Here is a 24,100-nt window from a genome sequence, read left to right as displayed (position 1 = left end):
GGAATGGTGATTCTGGGGAACTTTGGGGGAGGGTAATGTCTCAGTTTAAACCTGATCTAGAAAGGCTATCATGAATTGTACAACTTAAATGAGGGATGAATAGGTCTCTCTAAGGCAGTGGTTCCCAAACTTTTTCAGGTAACCGCCCCCTTGGTTCCACAAACTCATGCCCAGCGCCCCCTACCCTACCCTATAAAAAACATTATTCAGAATAGAGGGAAGCACCCGCTGCAGGCTTGCTGAGGGAGGGAGGGAGGGAAAAGCGAGCGAACGCCTCTGTTTTGCAGCCGGCGGGGCAGGGCACACCAAGCAGGGTATGTCTCTTCATTAGCGTTTTGATGCTTTTGAAACATTTCAATTCACCATTAAAAGGGCTCTTAATAATACAGGGGAAAGGCACACAACCTTGCATAGGTAACATGATTAATGAGGAACCAGTATTGCAATTCATATTGTTTATTTATTAGTTACTGCATTTCTTTACTGCCCAATAGCTGAAGCTGATGAGTTGGTCAAGAAATACTAGCTGCATTAAGTCTTCAGGGCCAGATGAATTGCATTCTAGGGTACTAATGCTGATGTACTCTAACGGCTAAGATATTTGTGTTTAAAAAAATACACACTCTCGTCGCCACAACATGCTGATACACATCCAAAACGTGGTGAAAATGTCCACTTCCACACACCTCCGAAACCGAAGCACATGCCCGACAGTGGATTGGCTGTTCGCTGAGTCAGAAACTTGCACCAAACAGCAACAACTTCTCACACGAACCACGGACTTTGGAATTGTACCAAGATAGCCCCCCCAAAATGACAAAAGCAGTTAGCCGTATTCCGGGAAAACTGAGGGGTGGACCCAAGATCACTATGGGAGGAACTGTGCATCACGCACATTGATGGCTTACCAGGACAATGGAATAACATGGTGAAATTCAGATCACAGCTTTTCCATTGTGTTGTCTTTTGGCAGTGATCTCAGGAAGAAGATTCAACTGCACATTGATCATCAATTGGCATTTTTAATAATTTAGGGCTGGTGCACGATCTCCGTTTATTTTGAATGCAAGCATTTCCCCAACCCTAGATGTGACTGTTTTCAGACATGTGCTCGCATACTGAACAGCAAGTAGGAACAGGCAGTATGTGGATATAGCCAACAGCAATTCCTGTGAATGTAGCAGTTCTTTTTACAGCAGCCATCATTGCAAGAGTAACTACTGGGTGCATCTGTTCACTGCCATATACTAGGCTTCGTATCTCACCAACAGTGCATGTTAAAGGCACTCCATATATCCCACATGTAGGAGGTAAAAACAGACATGAAACATAGGAAGCTGCCATCCTATGTCAGACTATTTGTCTATATTACAGTGCAATCCTATACATGTCTACTCAGAAAGATGTTCAACTTAATTCAAACAGAGCTTACTGCTAGATAAGTGTGTATAATAGCTGTCCCCAACTTGGTGCCCTCCATATGTTTTTGACTACAACTCCCAGCATTCTTGACTATTGAACATGTTGGCTGGGACTGATTGAAACTAAAGTCCAAAATATATGGAGGGCACCAGGTTGGGGATGATTGGTGCAGAGGATTTCAGCCCAGCCCAGTATTATCTACTTTGACTTACCACAGGTGGAGGTGTTGTTCTTATCACCTGCTACTTGACCCTTTTAAGTAGAAATGTCAGCAAGTGAACTTGGGACCCTGTGCATGCAAAATATGTGCTCTACCCTTGTGGCAGCTCCCAGAAGGAATCAGCTCCCTATTCTTTACTGGGAAGGGGTTTATGAACTGGGTGCAGCTATTTATTTTGTTTGACTGAGCACTTAGGGAATGACACGCATGAGAGACTGTAACCTTTATGCATGAAGGGGGCATCACATGATTACCAGGGAGTGTTGCTGCACTGCTGTCCTTGTTCCAGGATGTCTGCATGTGTTGACATCTGGGGGAAGCATCTGTTATTCAGGTGGGGCATGATCAAGAGACTCATCCAAATCATGCGTTGTACATTCATCCATTAAAGGAAATACCACAATGGAAAGGGCGTTCTACTGTTCAGGAAAGTCTCTCCATGCAATTTGGAATGAAGCCAGGATATGCTGGTGGAATTGCAATACTTGGGACTACGGAGCCCTGTTGCTAACTTGGCTCTGGAGAACTATATTGGCGAGACTTGATCAATCAAGAGTAGCATATGGTATAGGCATAATGACATCAATAAGGAATGGGAAACTGAAAAGTGCCTTTGTGCATATATATGAATATTCTTCTATGGGCCTTTATGCACCATATTACACCCAAACAGGCCAAGGGTGAGATGGAAAGGATCGGCGATTTTATTTTCCTGACCTGACTGCATTTCTTTTTTATTCTTATTACAGTGTTTTAAGTGCAGAAGACTGCCCAACTTATTAGAAGTGATGTGCAAACATGACCATGTTACCTGCTTAAAACTTTGGAATGTCCATTAAACATACGCACACAAATGTGTTGGTATTAAAATATTTTAGCACCCATTTGAATAAAATGAAGTCTGTGGTAGTAACAAATGCATAATTATTATTCACACCATTAATTTACACAAAAATGTACCATTTGGTTAAAACAAAGCTATAATTTTTTTAGAAATATATTCTATAAGGAATGTATAATCTGCATGAAAGTGTATAATGTTTTGGCAATAAAAATGCATCCATATAAAAATGTATTCCTTTTTTTCTGAATCATAGCTCTATTAAAAAAACACAATTAAGAATGGAGTGTCTTTCCCTCCTTTTCTTTTTTAAATAATGTCCACTTTGAGGTAGTATATTCATTTGGTTCATAAATCAGTTCTGGGGTGACTCTGGCGGTAGGAAGTTATGTATCCAAATCAAAAGACTGAAAAGTAGGAGTCCTAAAATTTTCAGCTGCCGGTTTGTAAATACAGTGGCCATTGTCCCCTTCAGGAAACGTCCTGACCTTACTATGGTCATCCTCAGACTCTGAATCAAAGTCCAACGATTCATGAGGATGATTTGGGGAGGCGTTTGGTTGCCAAACTGATGAGCTCTTACAGTTTGGGAAGGAATCAAGCTGATGTCTCCATATCGGTTTTCCAAATGTTCCTGAGAGAGAGGGGGTGGGGGTGGGGAGAATATTTATTAACTTCTATCAAAGGATGGATTAAAAAAACAGCCACAAAAAATAGACCAATGAAATATTCTTAAATCAGATGTGTCTTTGTACCTTTTCCTCTTGACACAGTTAATGTTGAAGTGTCATGAGCATTTTTTTAAAAAAATAGTCAACTGCCCTGGTTCAGCCAGGGGCTATATACATGTGGAAGCAGGCATCCATTTAAATAATTTCTAGTTGGTTGGGGAAATGTGTGCGCAAATGGGTACTGAATATGAGATTTCCCAACCTGATCTTCCAACTAGACTGCATGCACAAAGGTTGCATATCTATTACTCAATGGTTTGGGAGCTTAGATTCAATCTTTCAACTAAGGGATGCTATGTCAGCACATAAGTAGACTAAAATTAATCAAAGCAAGAACTTATAAGTTTGCTGTTCAAAGGCATCATCTGAAGCTCTTACAGTACAAAGTTCAATGGGACTTCCTTCCCAGCAAATGTGTTTAGGAGTTTCACCACACTCCACCGTTTACACATACCCATGAAAGTGTTGCTTGTAGCAGTGGAAGACAGCTCTTGGTTTCTCTTAATATCACACGCATCCACATTTAGATGTGAACTTCTTGTTTCATTTTCTTCACTTTGAGTATAAACAGATGGAAGCAATTTACTATTTGGAGTGTGTATTCCAGAAATGTCGATATACTGGTCAAAAGGATCTTCAGGTGAGTAGGGATGGGGGTAACATTCTTTTTTCTTTAAGCAACTTGAATCGTAAAGGTCTGCACACACTGTTTTTTGCTCTGGGTTGCAGCCTTGAAAGAAAAAAAATTGAAATGAAATGAGATCTAATTAGCTTCGCAGTGCAAAGACTGTTAAAAAAGGCACCCAAAAATACAACAAAACCAAACAAAAAAAGTATATAAAAATATATAACGTAGATTACCTGCGTGGTATACTTCAAACACATCTGGGCCACAAATATTCCCTTTCAAATATATACTTCCTGAAGTTCCCAGATAATGGCATAAAAATGGATCTGTTACAGCTTCCAGGTCATTTTCACTGCAATTATCTATATGACAAATTCCTTTAAGAGAGAAATAACACACATCAGTTTTCTTCTACTCTAATTTTATTCTTCATATATAAAGATGTAATACAAAAATCGAAGGGAACTTGTCAAAGCAATAGTTATTTTTCAGCAATCAGATTTTGAGAACTGCTGATTCTCCATCTTGGTGGTTCCCAAACCTTTATTTATTTATTTATTTATTTAGAGTATTTTTATCCCGCACCTCAGCCAAAAGGCTCTCGGAGCGGCTTACAATGTATCAATAAAGAAGACAGTCCCTACCCTCAGACTTACATTCTAAAAAAAAGACGTGACACACAAGGAAAAGTGGATGGGGAGGGAAGAGGGAGAAAATAAAAAGAAATTAAGGAGACTGTTTAGGCTGGTGGGAAGGCCCTGCTCCATCCTCTCATCTCCCAATGGAGGGGCAAACCAACAGCTCCTTCTTCCCCACAAGGTGAAGATGTTAGCCCTGGGGGGGGGGTCCAACTGAAGCAGGCTCCGATGGTGCCTGCCTGCTCCAGTCTCCCTCGCATCTTTAGTTGTGGATGCTACCCATCCAGTTACATACACTGGCCACAAATTAGAGAACCCCTTTAGATGGATGTAGAATTGAACCAGTTTCAAAAGAAGTTGAAATGCTTCTTAAATAGAGCTTCTTGTGTTGCAAGATCTACAGAGCTAGATTCATTAAATCAGGGGCGTGGAACCTCAGACTCCTGGGCCAAATCTGGCCCTCCTGGGGGCCAAGTACAGCTCTCCTGGGATTCCCCAGATGGCTATTTCCCCTTACCCTTTTTTCTGCCTGATGGTTTGGTTGGTTCCTGGCTTTTGCATGCTTTTCCTCATTATAAAAGGCTCTCCTATGGCTTAGTTATTGGCAGAAAGAGCTTTAAACTAAAATACGCTGAAATTTTGGCCCCACCCTGTTTTGCCTTCTGCCCTACACACCACTGGAATGCCGTCACTCCCCCCACCCCGAGCAGCTCCAAAATTGAATCTGGTCCTTGGGCTGAAAGAAGTTCAACATCCCTGCTTTAGATGGATGTTCCTTCTCCAGATGTGTGCATCTAGTTGTTATGTGCCTAAATAGTGTTTCCAGACAGTTTATGGGCAGTGGCACCATAAAAGCCTCATCTGGAAGTTCCCCTAGAGCATGGGAAGGCAAAATGGCTAACCATACAGTCTCTGTCTGCTATGTGTGTCTCACAGAACCAATCACAGAGAACTGTGAATATAGGCTCAGCTTTTTGGATATGGAAGACTTTGGGGAGTATTAACCTGGAACAGAGACCTCTGTTTGTTCCTGGAGCAAGGGAGAAACAGAACTTCTCTGTCAGCAGCATGGCCTCAATTAGCACTCTAGCTGAAGACACTTGGCAGCAATCTGCATGCTATTAATATCATTGACCTGTGTTGAAAAACTTAGCTTTAAGTGAAAAATAAAAATGCAGGACAACAAGAATCTCCAAGACATTTCCTGTAAGCGCTCTTCCTCTGGACTCAAAGCCTGAATATGCATCTGTATATATCGGAAACCTCTAAGCTATATTACTGCAATGCATTGCCTGTTGGGCTACCTTTAAAGATGGTTCAGAAATCAGCTAATGCAAAATTCAGAAGCCAAGTTGTTGACTGGGTTTAGGCAATATGAACATATATACCCAGCACTGAGTGGTTGCAAATCTGTTTCTGGGCCAAATTCAAACTGCTGGTTTTAACCTATAAAGCCCTACATGGCTCAGGACCCGAATACTACTACTACTACTACTAAATCAGAAAGATCTATTTCCAAATCTGGTAGCCATGCTGGCTGACGATGATGGGAGTTATAGTCAAACTCAACTGGAGGGCACCAGGTTGGGAAAAGCTAATCTACAGACTAGGGTTGCTGTAAAATGAAAAAATGTTTTGACATTACATTTCTCTTTAGGGGCAATAATCGTTAGGAGACAATTTCTCAGCTATGCAGTTGATAAAAAACTTTAAAATAATAAAATAGTTATTCTTCAATTTACCAGATCAATAGACTGCATTCAGCAAAGGAGCTGCTTCCATTAGTTGAGCATAACAGCGGTTGAATTTCAGGCATCAATGGAGTAAACTTAGAAAATTTAGATTGCAATCCTATGCACTTAACTGGCAGTAAGCTTCATTATAGGGTTGCGCGGTGAAATACATACCACTGCTATCTCTTTGTTGTAAAAAATATCCTCCCATGGATGATGATGATGATACAAAGTGATGTTGACTTCCATTCTCTGATGACCCATATCCATCTTGTCTTTCAGCTAGAGTTCCTTGGGATGACAGATAGCTTGGAATATCAGCAGGCAGATTTGTCTCATCTGTGATTAAGCAAACACACACACACACAAGCTTTCAGTACCAAGATTCGCTGCAGTATTTTAAAGCTAATGAGGTTCAGAGGGTTGGTTTTGAGAAGTTATTCATCCTTCTGAATTTGAGTCAAGAGACATAAATATTTCTGGAAGAAAACTAATCTAGGGTAACCACAAACATACTGGAGTGTGCTCTTCCAGTGCCAAGTTTCAGTTTACACACCTGTGTTTGTGATGCTGCAATCTTCATTTCTTCTCCTTGTGTGGTAGATGATGACCACCCACACAAGGGAAGTGCCCACCACACAGCATACCACAGCTATGATCACAACGCCCACAGTGGCCCATCCATCATCATCCAGGGATGGGGCAGCGTTCTGAGGAGAATCACAGGTGGGAGTGGGAATTACACTGAGGCGAATGTTTCCTCTCTCCGTTCCGAGAGTATTAGACATTTCACATGTGTACTTCCCAGCATCCTCGAAGTCTGTGTCCACAATGATCAGTAACTGATTTCCTGCAGCAAAGAAATGTCTCTCTGTCACCACCAAAGTGCTGTCATCTTTGGTCCAGTTAAGCCGAGGGGGAGGGCTTCCCCCGGCAATACACTGCAAGACAGCAGTTTCACCTTTTGTCACAGTTCGGTCCAGCAAGGGCCGCAAAAAGGAGGGTGTTTCTGAAAACGAAAGCAAAAATATGAATGTTACTTCAATGAAGTCAGAAAGTTTCTCCATAGCGTTAATCATCCATATCAGCCAGTATTTGCTGCTGTCAAATACAAAAGAATGAACTACTACGCAAGACCACCAACATCCACTTGGCAGTCACAGTTTGTCTTACCTAATACTGTTAATGTTGCATTAGCAGAAATGCTCCCAGCAGTATTTTGAGCTGTGCAGCTGTAAACACCGGTATCTTCAATTTTGACATCCACAATAAAGAACACGTCGTCCTCAGGCATCACATGCATGCGTCTCTTGCGTGCCGCAGGAAAGTCAGTGCCACCATCTTTCTGCCAAGCAATCTGGGGCACTGGGTGACCCACTGCAGCACATTCTAGTCGTGCCATGGCTCCTGCACGAATGGTAAGGTCCATGGGCATCTTGGTAAACGAAGGAAGCACTACAGAAAACACAAGAAGAACTGGTAACCCATCATCTTCTTATCAGTGTACAGGCAATTGTTTTCAGTACATTTATACAATGGAAACAGAATTATTATCATCATCACTCTTCTTCTCAGTTCTATCTAGACTTTTTATTTAATGCCAAATTTGGAAACAAACATCTGCAATTAACTTTTGTGAAAAGGTGTAATCTAAGGAAAAATCTTTGCTCCTTATATGCTGGGAAATCCTTCTAGCCATTACAAACAGGGCTATCATTTCCCAAAACACCTCATTCAAGTCATAGACTCAAAGAATAGTAGAGCTGGAAGGGGCTTATGAGGCCATCGAGTCCAACCCCCTGCTGAATGCAGGTAATGGAGATGTTGATAAGCTTGAGGACAGAAGGTTCAAATCCTAACATCCACCTTGCAACTCTTGTCTTTTCTCACTCCCTTTCTTATTACATGTCATCTAATTTATTTAAGAAGAGAGATCACATAGCTAAGATCTTGGGGCAACTTTGTCCATAAATCTACCTGATCCGATAAGATATAACATTTTGTGTTTTTTGCATTCCTTTTGTAAATAGCTTCAGGATTTAGTCAAATGAGAAGTGGTATGTAAGTGGTATATAAATAGATAATAAATAAAGCCATCCTAATATACATCACTCAAGTCATTTCCTAACACATCTCACTTAGGTCAACATTATATGGTGCTTTATTCTGGCAAGACATAGGCATTGTAGGTAGATAGTTCCCAAATCTGGGGAACTGTATGTTTGGCCTGTTCCAGATGGGATTGCACTCCTCTAAAATAAAAGCTAGACCGCCTGCGGGTGTTTCTAGGTCCATCTTTGTCACTAGAGGTCCAGGTGGCTTCAGTGGCTTGGAATTCCTTTTACCAGCTTTGGTTGGTTTGCCAGTTGTACTTGCTCCTGGACAGGGATAGTTTGACCATGGTGGTAGATGCTCTAGTCACTTCCTGATTAGATTACTCTAATGTGTTGTACATAGAGCTGCCCTTGAACACTATTTGGAAACTTCAATTATTGTAGAATATAGCTGCCATAATTTCAACTAGTACAGGGTTGTTCATATTATGTCAGTAGGGAACACTGGCTACCTATTTACTAGGGGTGTGCACGGACCCCCCCGCTCCGCCCTGCGGGCCGATCCGAAAATTTCGGATCGGCCCGCTCCGTACCGCTCCGCCCATACTCCGCTCCTCTTCGCCGCGGAGCTCCGGCTCCGAATCGGAGCTCCGCAGTGGAGGGGAGTGGCGCCAGGTAAGGCCGGGAGAGGAGGGCGGGAGGTTTACCGGGCCCTGCTGCCATCGCCGCCCGTGCGGTGACGGCGGCAGAGCCCGGTAAGGGACCAAGGGGGAGGGGGGCCTTACCTGCCTCCGTCTGCGGTCCGTCGGCATCTTCAATTGAGCCCGCGGTTCAACCAGGAAGTCTGGGCCGCAAGCGGCCCAGACTTCCTGGTTGAACTGCGGGCTCAATTGAAGACGCCGACGGACCGCGGACGGAGGCAGGTAAGGGAAAGGAGGGTGGGGGTGGGGTTACTGGGCCCTGCCGCTGACGCCGCATGGGCAACAGCGACAGCGGCAGGGCCTGGAAAACCCCACTTACCTTTCCAGCGGAGCTCCGGATCGAGGCGAAAGATCCGCCTTCACCTCGATCCTCTTCGCCACGCTCCGCTGGCCCCCCAATCCTCTTCACCTCCGCCTTAAGGGCAGGCGAAGCCCCCCGCTCCGCTTCTAATTCGCCGGTCCGATTAGAAGCGGAGCACATCCCTACTATTTACTTCCAGGGCCAATTCAAAGTGCTGGTATGTACCTTCAAATACCTTGGAACCCAAATACTTGTAAGGATGTATCTTCCTTTATTAGCCTACCCATGTTCTGAGATCTTCTGCTAAAGCTTTTCTCCAAGTGCCTTCCTTATCGGAATTACAAAGTCTAGGGCTGTTTTTGGTGGAGGTGCCCCTGGTCATGGATGTCCTTCACAAAGAGGTGCTTTTGGTGTTTACACTACATTCCTTTTGGTGCCAGATTAAGGTTTTGTTTTTTTAATTTCTCCAGGCATTTTGATTTGATAAATGATTTAGTCTACTGTATCTTTTTAGTTATTACCATATTTTATCACTAATTTAGATTTTAGTGTTTTAATATTTACTGGCTGCTCAGTGCCATGGAATTTATTGAATGCAGAAAACTATCCAAAATTTTAAATGCATCATTAAAATCAAAACATAGTATAGTTGCTTGCCATATCATCTAATTTTATCACTCATACGCCAATTTATTGCACTGCATTTCATTTCATTTAATTATTTCATTTTTTTTCTTTTTTACCTGAATATGTCTTGAATCACAGTTGTTTGAGCTTTCAACGCAACAAAGGTAATCTAATTTACTTAAATCAGTTTAAAAAGTCAAATCAGGTTTGAAAAGTTCAGTACAGGGAAAACACAAAAATGTAGTAGTGTTTTTTTTAGATTGTTCCCACTTCACTCCATGGATGATTCTGGGGTTTTAATCTTCTGTTGCTAAAACCATTGTGCCCAGATGTTTAATAGATTGTTATCTCAACACTTCAAATAAATTTAGCAGGGTGGCTTACATACAATAACATATAATAGAAAACAATATTACAAACAAAGTTTAAAAACAGCAGGTAAAAGAAGCATAAAGGCCTTTTTGCTTTAGATTGATCTGTTGATTGCTTTTATCTATTGTATTTTGTTGCTGGTTTTGGTAATTCATTACGTAGTTATTTCTGCATTGATTTTTAAATGTTTTGAAAGGCTTGACCTAAAAGGCCAGATTATAAATCATATAAATAAATTAAAAATAACATAAATTAAAGTTCTTAAAAGGCTAGGAAAATAAAAATGTCTTTGTTAGATGCCAGGTGAGCCTCCCGGGGGAGAGAGTTCCACAGACTGGGTGCCACCTCTGTGCTCAGTTGCCTGCTGCTGCTCTTAATTTTAGGGACACCTGGAGAAGAGACTTTGATTATGACCTCAGGGAACAGGCAGTCTGATACAGAGATAGACAATCTTTCAAGTATCTTGGCCCCATGCCACATGCGGTTTCAAAGAGTCAATACCACCACTTTGAATTGTGCAAGGAAGCAAACTGAAGCTGAATCCTGATAAGATGGAAGCTCTGTGGATTGGTGGTTCCCGAGTCCGGGAAGTGGGTAAGCAACCTGTTCTGGATGGGGTTTCACTCCCTCTGAAGGAGCAGGTGCATAGCTTGGGAGTACTCCTAGATCCATCCTTATTACTGGAGGCCCAGGTGGACTTGGTGGCCTGGAGTACTTGGGGTCAGCTTCGGCTGATCCGCCAGCTACAGCCTTTCCTGGACAGGGACAATCTAGCCACAGTAGTCCATATGCTGGTAACTTCCTGATTAGACTACTACAATGCACTCTATGCGGGGCTGCCCTTGAAGGTGACTCAGAATTTGCAGCTAGTGCAAAATGCAGCAGCTAGACTGCTCACCAGAACATCTTATAAAGCCCATATAACACCAGTCTTAGAAGAACAGCATTGACTGCTTATATGCTTCCAGTTGGAATTCAAGGTATTGACATTGACTTTTAAAGCCCTAAATGGCTTGGAACCTCAGTACTTGAGGGAGAGCCTCTCCCTATATACGTCTGCCCGAGATTTGAGATCTGTTGGAGGAGCCCTCCTCTGCATCCCACCAACGTTAGACATACATTATGGTGGGACATGGGAGAGGGCTTTCTCTGTTATGGCACCCTGGTTGTGGAATACCTTTCCCTTGGAGGCCCCACTGGCGACAACAATGGCTTCATTTCAGTACCAAGTTTAAACATGTTTCTTTGTCAAAGATTTTGAGAGCTAAATTCTCCACGGTCACACATAGTTTTACTTGTTTTTACAAAATTCTACTGGTTTTAATTTGTTAAGAATTTAATACTTTTTTAGCTGTGTATATTTATGTTTACATTGATTTGATTTTATCTGCATGCCACTCTGAGATCTCAGGGATACAGGGTGGGATACAGATGTTTTAATAAATTAATAAACAAACAAACCACAAGCTAGTTAAGCTGTTTAAGGAGTGTCAACACATGCTTGCAATGCCTGGTCCCAGTTAACAAACAAGCAGATGTTTTCCAAATTAAATGCTGTTTTCAGGCAGTCTTTATATGTATAGGAGATTACAGTAATCTAAGATGGAGCTTAGCTAAGGATAGATAAACTATGGTAAGAAGTGTGACCAATACTTTTCTATTTTAACCCACATCTACTATTTTAAGCTCTTTAGGTTAATGAAATAAAGCTTCAACTTTATATGCATTATTGTCTGTGCATAAATGTCATTGCGTTTGAAACAAGATTTTTGTGCCTCCATGGGAGTGGGTGTGTGGAAGTGTGCCCCATGTCTCCATAGTATCAGCATCTAAATATTTATCAACCAAATATTCTGGGTGAAGTTTCTGGGATGAAGTTTCTTAAAACATATTTTTGTTTAATGTACAGGTAAACTCAAGATGCTTACTGTTCACTGTAAGTTTCGCTTTGACAGAGTAGGATGAGCCAAAGTGATTTGAAATAACACACTGGTATTTTCCTTCATTGCTGAAGTCAACATGGCGTAGCCTAAGAATGGTGGTGTATTCCATCACTTCACCACCCTGTGCCCTGAGATGCGCGTAATTCTCCATTTCAGCATCATGTAGCAATTCATTGTCCTTCTTCCATGCAAAAGTCATTGGAGAATCACTGCTGCTGGCAGCTGAACATATAAAACTTAAATTGGAACCTTTGATTGCTGACTGAGTTTCAGGCTGGACAGTTATCTGTGGCTTTGGAAAATCATCTATAAATATAAGAGAAAAAATATACATAAGTAAATTGCAAGGCTACAGTCAGATGATTTTTCATCAGAGAGAGGAGAAAGTAGGAAGCCAAACTTGCAAGCCTTTTATTAGATGTTTGAAAGATTCAAATCTAAATGGTACCATCCAGAAATATTTTTACCAATAATGATTGTCTCTAGGCAGTATCTAAATTTTTAATTGAGTTAATCTTGGAAATTTTGTCAAATAAGGGCACCATTCTTGCTTATGCAAGGATACAGCACCCACACACAATGGGATCACATATGATTTAAAAGAGCTCTGTTAACTCTCTGCACACTCATCTCTGTGATCAGCTAATTACTCAAGATTCAGTGCTCAAGTTATTTGAACAGTACAGAAAGAAAAGGAGCACTTTGACGAAAGATTAAATTGTGTGGTTACAGGGGTTTTGTCCTTATATTTCAAGACTGATGTAATTTGTACTTCTCACACACTCAAAGGTCATTTCTCAATATATTAAAAAAAAATGAAAATGAGTTTTGAAAGATGCCATACTATCTAAATCTAAAATAATCTCACTGATTTACAAGTGAGGTTCCATATTATCACTGATTATGACAGTCATACAAAATACAACAGAAGTTGGCAGCCAGTACTCCCTGGACCAGAGCTGCCACCCTGCCTCTCACCTATCCAATGGTGAAAAAGCACTATGGAAGTAGCAATGGATGGAGCAATGCAACTTGCCCAAAAGGCTAGGGAGGTTGGCCTTTGCACACCTCCTCCTCTTCCCTTGCTAGAGTGGACCTTTAGTAAAGCCAGTAGCTGACATGTGATAAATAGCATGACAGCACATTAACAGCACAATCTTATGCATGTCTACTCTGAAATGGATCCTGTTGAGTTCAGAGGGACTCACTGGCCCCATTCAGACAACACGCTAAACCATGCTGCTTAACCACAAAATGGTTAATAGAATGCATGCATTCCATTAACCATCTTGTGGTTAAGCAGCATGGTTTAGTGTGTTGTCTGAACGGGGCCACTGTCAGATATGAATGTATAGGATTGCAGCCTAATTGGACTTCTGCTTTTTGTGTAAAATACTAACATCATTCACTTGAGCTAAATGTTATAGTGATCATATTGCAATCCTTTCCACTGTGAACACCTAGCACCTGTGCATGGAGAGATCATTAGGCTATGGGGGTTTCAGGAACACCCCCCTCTCTCTTACACCCACCCACAGGGCTTAAAGGAACTTTTAGTTTGGCCCACACACACCATGCAAAAACAGTATGACAGGACATTATAGGGAGTGAAAGCTCTGCGCTTCCTGTCGTAGCCCATCCAGCCTTTGACTTTCCCTCCAGCTTCTTTCTTCCCAGAACTCTAATTTGGCATGTTGAATCAGCTTCTAAACCCCTCCCCTCCCTGCCACCCCCACCCACAGTTGTTTTCATTAAATTTAGAAAGGCCTGTGGTATTTTTCTCCTGCTGATCAATCATAATGAATAAAAGGATGAGTATTTGAATTATGGTCATTCAGATGCAAGATCTGAGAATTAAGTAGCACACTATTTCTAGGCTGCAAATATATCTTTAAGCGACACCTCCCATTGAAACATTAAAGTGATAACTAGGATATGAAGATCAAAAAGTGTTTCTTCAGTTCAGTAAACGAAAGTTGAATTTTGTTCTACTTCTGGTAAATGCTGAGCAATAAGATTAATTCAAATAGTAACTCTCTCAATTAGACACTAGGGATTTATTTTAAAATGACTAAGACGCTAGATTGTGCAGATGCTATAATAGATACCTTATCATATAGAAGCTGTGATGTGCTACAGTTGGGTGCTCAACAGCTCAGTGCCTCTAACTTTGGTTCAATTGAAAGCATGACTCTCTTTTGAATAAGTGATCTTTTGTGACACTATTTCCCATCTCTAAAAATGGTGTCAATTATATGCTTTTTGACCTACTGTTTCATTAGTCATATTTTACAGCTCTCTAGAGGAAGTCACAGTTCTTACAAATGCTGCACTGCTGTTCCCCGTTATGCATACATAAATCAATTGCTTTTCATGTGTGTAACTGTATACAAATCTCTAGCCAAAGCTTGCTTCAAGCTACCAAATACAACCATTAACTGTGACTATGAATGAGCACTTTTGATGGTGGTTCCGTAAGGAAGACATTCATGCACAGAGCAAAAAGTATAATCAAAATCCCAGATCTGAACCTCCCAGTTATTCAGCATAATTCAGGAATCTATTTATATGTGGAGCGGGGTATAACTGTTGTAAATAAATAAATGAATTAATTAATATGTCCTTCATTGTAGCAAGATTAATCCTAAAATAATAGCATTGTTATTTAGGCAAACACCTATTACCCAAATGTTCATGTGTGCAATTTCATAGGAATCTGCAAAGACTATTAGATTCTGTTAGAAAAACAATCCTACCAATTCTGTCTACTTGAACTGTTATGTATAGAGAAAGAACAACCGATACCTTTTTATAAAAAACTTAAAATGCTCAAAACTGAGTTTCTTGATGCAAAGGTTATTTGTTTTCATTTGCTTCTTTTAACTAATGCTACATACCAACTGTATTCAAATTTACCCTGTCATGGAGGGGGGTGGAGACTAATATAACTATCTTAAAGAAGCAGACCACAACAAACAGCTGCTTTACATGTGGTGATACTCCCCCAGACCAGATGTTCATGCTACAGACAGCAATGGTACAGAAATACCAGCCCTCAAGTCTGGAATGGGGCAGATTAGATCCAATGAATGGTACGTCCTATTCCAGCATGCACAAATCATTATTCAGATGATCTTGCAAATGTAAACAATTCCTTTTGTCATACTTGCAACGGAGAGTGCCCCCATCTAAGAAGGAGTCTTAGAGGCCATTTTGATGATCAGGAAAAGCTAGAGCCAACCATGGCATTAATAATGGCCCTAGGCTCCACTGGCAGATTCAAGACGGTGGTCACCAGCACTTTCAAAAATGAAGGTCTGAGTCTTTGAGAACAGTTATAGCTGGCCTGCTTGTTAAATGACAAACGAGCAGGACATTTACACTCTTCACAGGGAAAGATTAAACAAATTATTTTGGCCATAGTCCACCAATTGTTAAATGAAACTCACTGCACTAGAGTAGGAAAATGAAAGGAAAGACCAAGGAACCAAAAGGAACAATGTACAACTACCTAAAATGGAAACAAAAGTAAAAGATGCTCCAAACTCAAAAAAACTGTTGGAAACTGAGGCTTTAGCTAGACCTAAGGTTTATCCCGGGATTGTCCCTGCCTGCTCCCAGGATCCTGTGTTTGTCATTTACATGAACAGGGATGACCCCGGGACGATCCAGGAATAAACCTTAGGTCTAGCTAAGGCCTCAGAAAGAAGAGCTTGCTGAGAAGAGAACACCCAAAAACTGTTTCTTGGAATGCAGACAGAAGGGACTGAACATACTCATCCCACCTCTGGAAGCATGCTCAGATAGCAAAATATCTCCTCTCAAGGAGAATGACAAAACCTTGGTTCAGGCTTTCAATCTTCCTGCACTGAGTCCACACAGACAAAATGCTGTTTTTAAAGACACCAATATTGGGTTTTGTACATGATCACTTTGTGACCTTTGTACAATGAATATATCTTTTATAAACAAATTCTGTATGTTTGCATTAAGAACAATAAACATGCATCAGTCTAAGCATATGGAACTATGCCAACATATTTAGAACATTATGTGCTATCCTAAGTGCTATCCATATTTTAAGCCTAACAGCACATATATTTGCCACCACAAACCACTGATCTTTCCTTTGTTCACACTCTACAAGTATACAGTACATGAAATTAAGTCATATGAAATGAAACCACAAACTCGAAATATCTACAGATCAGAGAACATAAAGAGTAGAAAGGAGCAAAAAAGAGTATTTAAACAAAGAAGCATTAACTCCCACATTTCAGGTAATAAAGATAAAGCTTGTTAAAAAGATTTATAAAACAACCTCCTATTTTCCAATCTTAATGGTGATAGAAAAGGCTCTCTAAACTTACCACACACAAAACCTTCTAGGCTGACAGCAAAAACATTTCTCCCTTTTAGTATCTGTGGGTGGGCACAAGTAGCATTTACAAACGTCTGGAAGTTATTGTCTGCCAACCACTCAGGTAGCCATTTCAGCTGGCAATCGCACAAAAGGCTTGATGTGTTTAGGTGCCTAGAAAACAAATGGGAGAAAATTCAATTCATAAGAAAAACACTCTCAACCATCAGTGGAGCGAGCAATATTAAATCAAGCCTTAACATGAGTAAGAACCAAAACTGATGCCAACGCCTACAAAGTTGCACAAGTTATTTATTTATTTACTTGATTTGCAGCCTGCCCAATCTCAAAATGTCAGGGAAGGTAACAAGATGTCAAAACACAAAATCTTTACAAATATAAAGCTTAAATCTCATACAATCCTATTTCTGGGCTAGTTCAAAAGAATTATGTAACCAGTGCCGCACACCCAATGGGTCTTGTGTTTTCTCAAACAGCATACAACCACCTCTCTTCTTCATAGCTAACAAATTTGGAATCTAAATTCCTGCTTGATGGAGGAATTGGATCCAAATCTTTGGATCCAATCACTCCAATAAAGTAGCTCTTGGGATCCATCTGCACACCCGAACCTTACACACATGGTCTTCATGCTCCCAATGGGCCAGTGTATACATTATGGAGGCAACAGCAAACCATGGATTAACTGCTAGATTGTTTAGCCCTGCAAGGAGCAATCCAATGCCCCCTAGACAGAGTCTGGGAGTCCATAAATTTCGGATTACTGGATCCAAGGTTGGAGACAGAGCTCTGACCTTGGACCTGGGACTCCAAGCAACCCTCCCCCTCCCAGCTTTTTCAACATGAGAGGGAACATAAAGGGGGCATTCCTGTGGGCTAGGAAATGAGGGAACTGGGGAGGCTGGCTTATGAGGAATCCTCCAGCCTCCCCAGCCTCCTTCCCTCCCCCTCCCTGAAGTCTCAGCTAGAAGGATAAAAAGCCCATCTAGCTGAAATGCAGAGTGGGAGGTGCAGATGACCATCTCTGCTGCACTTCCTGCTCTGCACTGTATACTTGTAAGTTGCCTGGTTCGGAGGCATATTACTACATATTACTACTGTTACTTGACATTTTCAAACATATGGAGGCCATATTAGAGACAAAATAGACACACTTACAATTCTTTAAGTTTCTTCATTTGTGAAAACGTGTTTCCTTGAACTGACATGATTGCATTGTTACTTAAATCTCTACAGGAAAAAGACAAAATTAAAGCAAACAAAGTTAGAGCAATTTCTCAAATTCTGTTCCAAAAAAGGAACGAAGCAGCAGCTTGCATCCAATAAGCATTAGCACAGTGATGCTCATTTAAAATATACATATTTGACCATATTTCCTAGATACAAACGTAGTTGTGAGTGGAATTCCATCTATATATTAAGGCATATGTTGAGTTAGCATTGTTGTACATTTTAGCAATTGTCTAGTTAAGTATGATTTTCAATTACTTACAAGTGTTCAAGTGCATCCAGACCAGAAAATGCTTTCTTAGTAATTGACCTAATTCTGTTCCCTTGGAGTAGCCTGGAAATATAAATACATAATGTATAACAGATGCAATAAAATAGGTGCAGCATTTTTGGAACCTGTAAGAGACTCCCTTGATAATTGCTTTTAGGCACATTTTACCATGCTGTGATTTCTGGGCCCCTCAGTGCCACAAATTATTTCATCTCCTAAAGATATGCATTTGTTCTGCTTCAATAACTAGAGAAATGAAGGCATTTCAGAGATGTTTAATATATATAATTTGGCCAAGCAATTATTTTAGGAATACATGTAAACCCTCTCTTATTTCTATATGTGGGCATTTTGAAAACACACACAACAACTCTGTATTCTAATGGAGCCATTTCTACTGCCTGCTGGATTGTCCTTGGGAACTCATCTTATGCAGCTTTTCAATAACATGACTCCGTTTAATTTATGTTATGTGGAATCTTGGTCCTATGTGACGGGTTTATAGGGACTCATTGTAAGATACTATACAATTTTTATTAAATGATTTATTTTCTTTATTGCACTTATTAGTCACCTAAAGGTTAGGAATGTTGGAAGTTGCCTTCTACCCAGTTAGACCATCAGTCCATCTAGCTCAATATTTTTGACGCTAATTGGTAGCAACTCTCCAAAGTTTCAAGCAGGAGTTTTTCCTGCCCTACTTAGAGATGCAAGGGATAGAACCTGGGACCTTCTGCATGAAAAGCATTTGCTCTACCACTGGGATATGGCCCCTCACCCTTCTTAGGGTGATAAACAATTTAAAATCCATTTAGATCCAGAATCATCCAATACTATAAAATAAAAGTATAAGTAATGGAGCAGGGATTAAAACAGATTCAGTTGTACAATCAAGACAGAGAGCCATGAAAGCATCTTCATGGGGCTAAAACATATTTTAAAATCTTCTCAACCCAAGAATGGTTAGTGTACCTTTTGTCTTTAAGAAAAAGGAAATTTCACAAAAACACTATAAAGCAGGACAGTGACTGGATTCACACAACATGATAACTCACACTCAAAGAATAAGTATGGGTTGAGTGTGGGTTGTCGCTGAACCGTGGGTTATCCTTGAAACATGAGTTATCGTTTTGTCTGAACCCAGCCACGATAACAAACCACAGATTGTTAACCACAAGCAACTCCTGACTCACAATCCAACAACAAACCATGGGTTCATGGTTAACAATCCATGGTTTGTTATCGCGACTGCGTTCAGAAAAAACGGTATCTCGTGTTTCAACGACAAGCCACAGTTCAGTGACAACTGTGGTTGACCTAGAGGTCAAAAACCACCTTAAAGATGGCTGCCGGCTTGCCCTTCATCAACCAATACTATCAATCCTCCACCTCTCACATGCCTGGTTCTTCTTTATTCTTTCCTTTCCTTGTCTTTCTCTCATCTATGACCTCTTGTGGAAAAGAGGAAGTGATCTGGAAGGACAAACTTCCTTACAACAGCTAATTATTGTATTTTGTAGGTCTACCGAAAATAATAATCCAGGATCTGCATTTGAATATATAGAAGTAAGATGTACTTACAGCCATCTAAGCTTGTCAAGTCCAGAGAAAGCCCCATTCATATCTTCAATTGTCCATGAGATTTCATTATTTTTAAGATCCCTGTGGTGAAGAGAGAAAAATAAGACCCAAAAGCTGAAAAGCGTACTAAAATCACAAAAGCAATGCAATTCCTAGAAACAAGAACATTAAGAAACTAGCATCTCGTTAATATCTAATCTAAATGTTTCACCTCATAGAAAATCCTATAAATCAGTTATTGCATCTGCAAGTTATGGAACAGCAGCGCTGTTTGATGCTATGTCATGATTGCATTATATTTACTGATCATATGATGCTTTTATTTTGAGTTTTGTAAGCTTCTTTGTAAGAAATTATCCTAAAAGGTATCCTATGTATGTAGAAATAAATAAATACTGAAGACTATAAACATGGCTTGACAGCTGTATCAATGCAAAACAATGGTAGCAAAGACAAAACACTTCCTCTTTATAAATGCTGTTCCCTGCTGGAAAAAGAAATCATGAAGAAAGTTTCCAACCACAGAAACAGCAGAATTCAAGAGATCAGGCCACATTACTGTGTTTCACATGTTATTTATTTATTTATTTATTTATTTATTATTATTTAAAAACATTTGTATCCCACCCTATATCATTAAGATCTCAGGACGGTGTATAATAAGCATCCCAATATCGAGGCTTCCACAGTGGTTTCTGAGACATGTAGACATCAGTATATATAGCCCAAGAATGTTGTGTGACTGGATAAACACTCCTGAAAAAAGAAATTCAGCAAAAAACTAGCCACTTCATCCTATGCATTTGCATTCGTCTTTATTGTATTGTCTATGATGTGAGATATCTCCTAGGAAATGACAGATTACCTTAAAATAAAAGTTCAGGCAGCATACAAAGCCAGTATTGACAACCAAGTTATCCTCAGTGTAGACAGAGTTCACCCAGTAGAACTGATGAGAAAACTGCCTTTATATAATGATGCATGCCATTATTACTATATGGTATGTTCCATGGGACACTCGGCATTTTGTGAAAGGATCCTAAATTCATTTAGTTCCCTAGCTAAAAGAATGGTTAAAAATGAAAATGGAAGCTCCCAAAAGAAAAATCCACAAGTTTCAAGATGGACAGAGTACCAAATTAGTTTTGGGACCTTTTACTGGACCTGATTTCATGCCAAATTCACCTTGAGGTGACTACAAGAAACCATGGAGAAGGCCTTTGTGTGAGTAAATAAAAAAGGTTCAAGTTTGAACAGAACACATTCATCATTTAGCTGGGGCAACCATCTGTCAGAGATGGTTTAAACTGGATTCCTACACTGAACAAGGGTTTGGGCTTGATGGACTAAATGGCCCTTCCAAATCTATGATTCTGTGATTCTTCCTTCGTACCTTCTGAGACCCATCTACAATAACAGCAGTGATTCTTTGACTATATAATCTACCCTGAAACTTACAATGTTTGTAAACTGGATAGTCCTCGGAAGGCACAATCAGCAATGTAGCTCACTTTGTTGTTCCCAATGTTCAGTCTCACCAGCAGACTTAAACCAACAAAGCTCGAGTCCTCTAGTCTTGCTAAATTATTATAAGTTAAGTCCCTGCAAGTTTGAGAAAGAAGAAATCTTTGTTTTAATCGGTATTAATAAGGCATTCAAACATGTTATCCCTTAATGAGCTTAAGCATAATTAACATTTAATGTAAATTTCGACATTATTTTCCAATACATATAATACTATTGCAAAAAAGTTTTCTTTTCTTTGAAACTGCAGTTAACAAAGGCCAAGCATAACCGCTACAAAGGAGAGAAGGAACCACCATTGGCTTCTGTTTCTCACAACAAAATATCACCTCTTTCCACAGCACACACACACACACACACACACACACACAGCGCATTGTTGTCATCTTGGAAACTTTATTACCATGCCATCCACACACAGCTCACTGGTAAGCAGCTCGTGCTTTGGCTTCTACCCTACTCTTAAAAATGGAAGAGAGTTTAAAAAACACAAAACCACTACTCACAGCTCACTGAGTTTCTGGCAAAACTCCCAGGCATCAGGGCTGATCCTGCTGATAGCATTTTGGCTAAGATGAAGCTGCTGCAACATCAGCAAACCATAAAGCCAACCTTTGGTAATCTCCGTTAGGTTGTTATGATCCAGCTGCCTATACACACACACAAAATAATAATAAAAAATCCAAGTTTCATTTACAAACTTCATCATTTTTTTAAGGTACTGATCTTTCTTGTAGTTAGACATCATGGCTCTTTCTCCCAGAAACAAAAGCCAGACGAGTTTTATAGGCTGGCGGGTTACACATTTATATATGGTTAGCATCACCGCATTCAAAACAAGAAATTTACTGTAGGAATTCAAAATAGCTCTTTCTTTAGGACTATTGAAGCATATACTTTATACTTACAGTATTTCCATGCTACTTAATCCCCAGAATGCTCCGTCCATGAGCCTAGCTAGCCCATTTCTCTGTATTCGTAAAGATTTCAAAGAAGGAAGTCCTTGAAAAGTAAGGCCATCTATTTTTCTAATTTTGTTGCGGTTCATCTCTCTGGGGAAAAATACATTCCAAGTTAACTAAAATAAGATCAAGGGTGTGTGTGTGTGTGTGTGTGTGTGTGTGTGTGTGTGTGTGTGTGATTATTTTCAAGACAATTTTTGATTCCTTCTCCTTCAACATCCAAATAGTCCACCAGCCTTGCTGCATCCAACATCTCTTCCTAGCAACTTGCTTTTCTTTAGCTATCTACTGCTAAAAACCCTTTGTCACTCCTACAGCTACCATTTCTCAGCCTGCATTAACTCCTGGCTGATTTGTCAGCCTTGCACCTACCTCCAGTCTCCAGCAGATTCAGAATGCCTATCCTCATCTTGCAGTGTTTACATCTTCCTCAAGTCCTTACACTGGCTCTCTTCCACACTCCTTTACCTTTCTGTTCTTGGTTTTTCTGGGCTCTCCACCACTTGTTCCATTCTTTTTAGCCCTTCTTTTTACATAAGTATCTACTGCCCACCACATATGAATCCTTTACTGTCTCTCAGCTGCCCCTTCTGATCTCTGCTAATCAGGTTTCCTCCCTTTCATTCACTTATTTAGAAAGCCTTTTCCAAACCATCTTCTGGACATCTACCAGCAGACTCTCCACTTCCCAAATTCTCCTGGACTTGAGTCACTCTTTCAGCTTGCCCTCCAGAGCTTTCCTAGCAGAAGCAACTTGGCATCAGGGAAGCCAGATTGCTTTGGTGGGGTGGGGTGGGGTGGGGGTTAAACTAACTGCAAAGGTTCAAGCTGGGCATAGCCAGGGAAAGGGAGATGCCTTCCCTCCTCACTGCAGCCGACGCTCCATAGTGTGACTCATGCAACTGTTGAGTACTTTACTAGTAATGATAGAGAAGAATCAAAAGAAAGCACCACATCTTTCTGATTCAACAGGGCAACTCTATGAACCACAACAGTATGTTGGCATTGTAGGGATATCATCCCAAGCAAATCAAATTGACATGAAAGTTCAGAACCAGAATGCATCACAAAGATTGGGCCTCTGCTCTATATAAAGCTTTTCTGCCTTTATGTGGTTACTAGTCATGGTGATGCTCAATCTCTGCCAGAGGGCTGCAAGGCTAACTTAAAACAATTAGGTAGTTGTAGGCTGCACTTACAGATGTTGGAGATGGGGGAGTTTAAACATCTTTTGTGGGATAGCTGAAATTCGGTTCCTGTTCAGCCTCAATACTTGAAGTGTGCTAGACAGGTTGTCAAAAGTGCCAGGTTCCAGGGAGATCATTCGATTATTGTTAATGTGCCTGTGGAAACAATGACAGTTTTAACATTTTGGGGAATGTTAAAAGATTTTATACCAAGATTCAGTGATGTGTGGCATTTTATTTTCTCATGGAAAAATAAATAAATCCATTTCATAAGTTCATTCGTAAAAATGAATGGATGCCAATTCTAAATACAAGATTAAGCAAGCTTAGCAGTTCCAAAGTTGTAATTAATGTGTCACTGAAATACACATATGTCTCTGTGTGAAATAGGACTAATTCATAGTGACATGAAACTGAAGGTGTCCCAACAACCACAGTGGAAGAAAGTTGAACTCTGTTGAAACAGGTGAGGGGTTGCAAGCATATCATGCAAGCTCTTTGAGTTCCTGAAATTAATTAGTGCAGCCTTCCCTAGCTGTGCCTTCCAGATGTGTTGGACTACTGAATGATGCTGACTGAAGGATGCTGGGAGTTGTAGTTCAATGTATTTGGAGGACACTAAGTTGGGGATGGCGGAAAACGTGTCAACAATTTTCATTACCTTTGTTTCTTTTTTATATTTAAACAATGGGAGGGAAAATACATGTTATGTCTTTACATTGTTACCTCAATTTAAATGTCTATGTAATATAG

The 24,100-nt window shown here is 40.4% G+C and overlaps 1 protein-coding gene across 1 annotated transcript in view; it reads right to left on the bottom strand.

The window, feature by feature from the left end:
• Positions 1-2,395: 2,395 nt before the first annotated feature.
• Positions 2,396-24,100, bottom strand: part of LRIG3 (leucine rich repeats and immunoglobulin like domains 3) — a 57,042-nt gene continuing 35,337 nt past the window's right edge. Inside the window, exons 5-19 of the mRNA XM_063134999.1 lie at positions 23,360-23,503; positions 22,107-22,250; positions 21,705-21,848; positions 21,133-21,276; positions 19,675-19,755; positions 18,085-18,156; positions 17,751-17,822; positions 16,582-16,745; positions 12,197-12,517; positions 7,387-7,668; positions 6,770-7,222; positions 6,388-6,552; positions 4,076-4,219; positions 3,669-3,944; positions 2,396-3,117 (exon numbers count right to left, since the gene is read on the bottom strand). Of these exons, the coding sequence (XP_062991069.1) occupies positions 2,870-3,117; positions 3,669-3,944; positions 4,076-4,219; positions 6,388-6,552; positions 6,770-7,222; positions 7,387-7,668; positions 12,197-12,517; positions 16,582-16,745; positions 17,751-17,822; positions 18,085-18,156; positions 19,675-19,755; positions 21,133-21,276; positions 21,705-21,848; positions 22,107-22,250; positions 23,360-23,503 (2,854 nt within the window). The 3' untranslated portion in view covers positions 2,396-2,869. The remainder of the gene's footprint in view (positions 3,118-3,668; positions 3,945-4,075; positions 4,220-6,387; positions 6,553-6,769; positions 7,223-7,386; positions 7,669-12,196; positions 12,518-16,581; positions 16,746-17,750; positions 17,823-18,084; positions 18,157-19,674; positions 19,756-21,132; positions 21,277-21,704; positions 21,849-22,106; positions 22,251-23,359; positions 23,504-24,100) is intronic.

The sequence above is a fragment of the Elgaria multicarinata genome, chromosome 9 (assembly GCF_023053635.1).
Source record: "Elgaria multicarinata webbii isolate HBS135686 ecotype San Diego chromosome 9, rElgMul1.1.pri, whole genome shotgun sequence".
In the NCBI taxonomy this organism is placed as follows: Eukaryota; Metazoa; Chordata; class Lepidosauria; order Squamata; family Anguidae; genus Elgaria; species Elgaria multicarinata.
The sequence above is the reverse complement of the archived record's forward strand: the minus strand, read 5'-3'. Positions and strand labels throughout refer to the sequence as shown.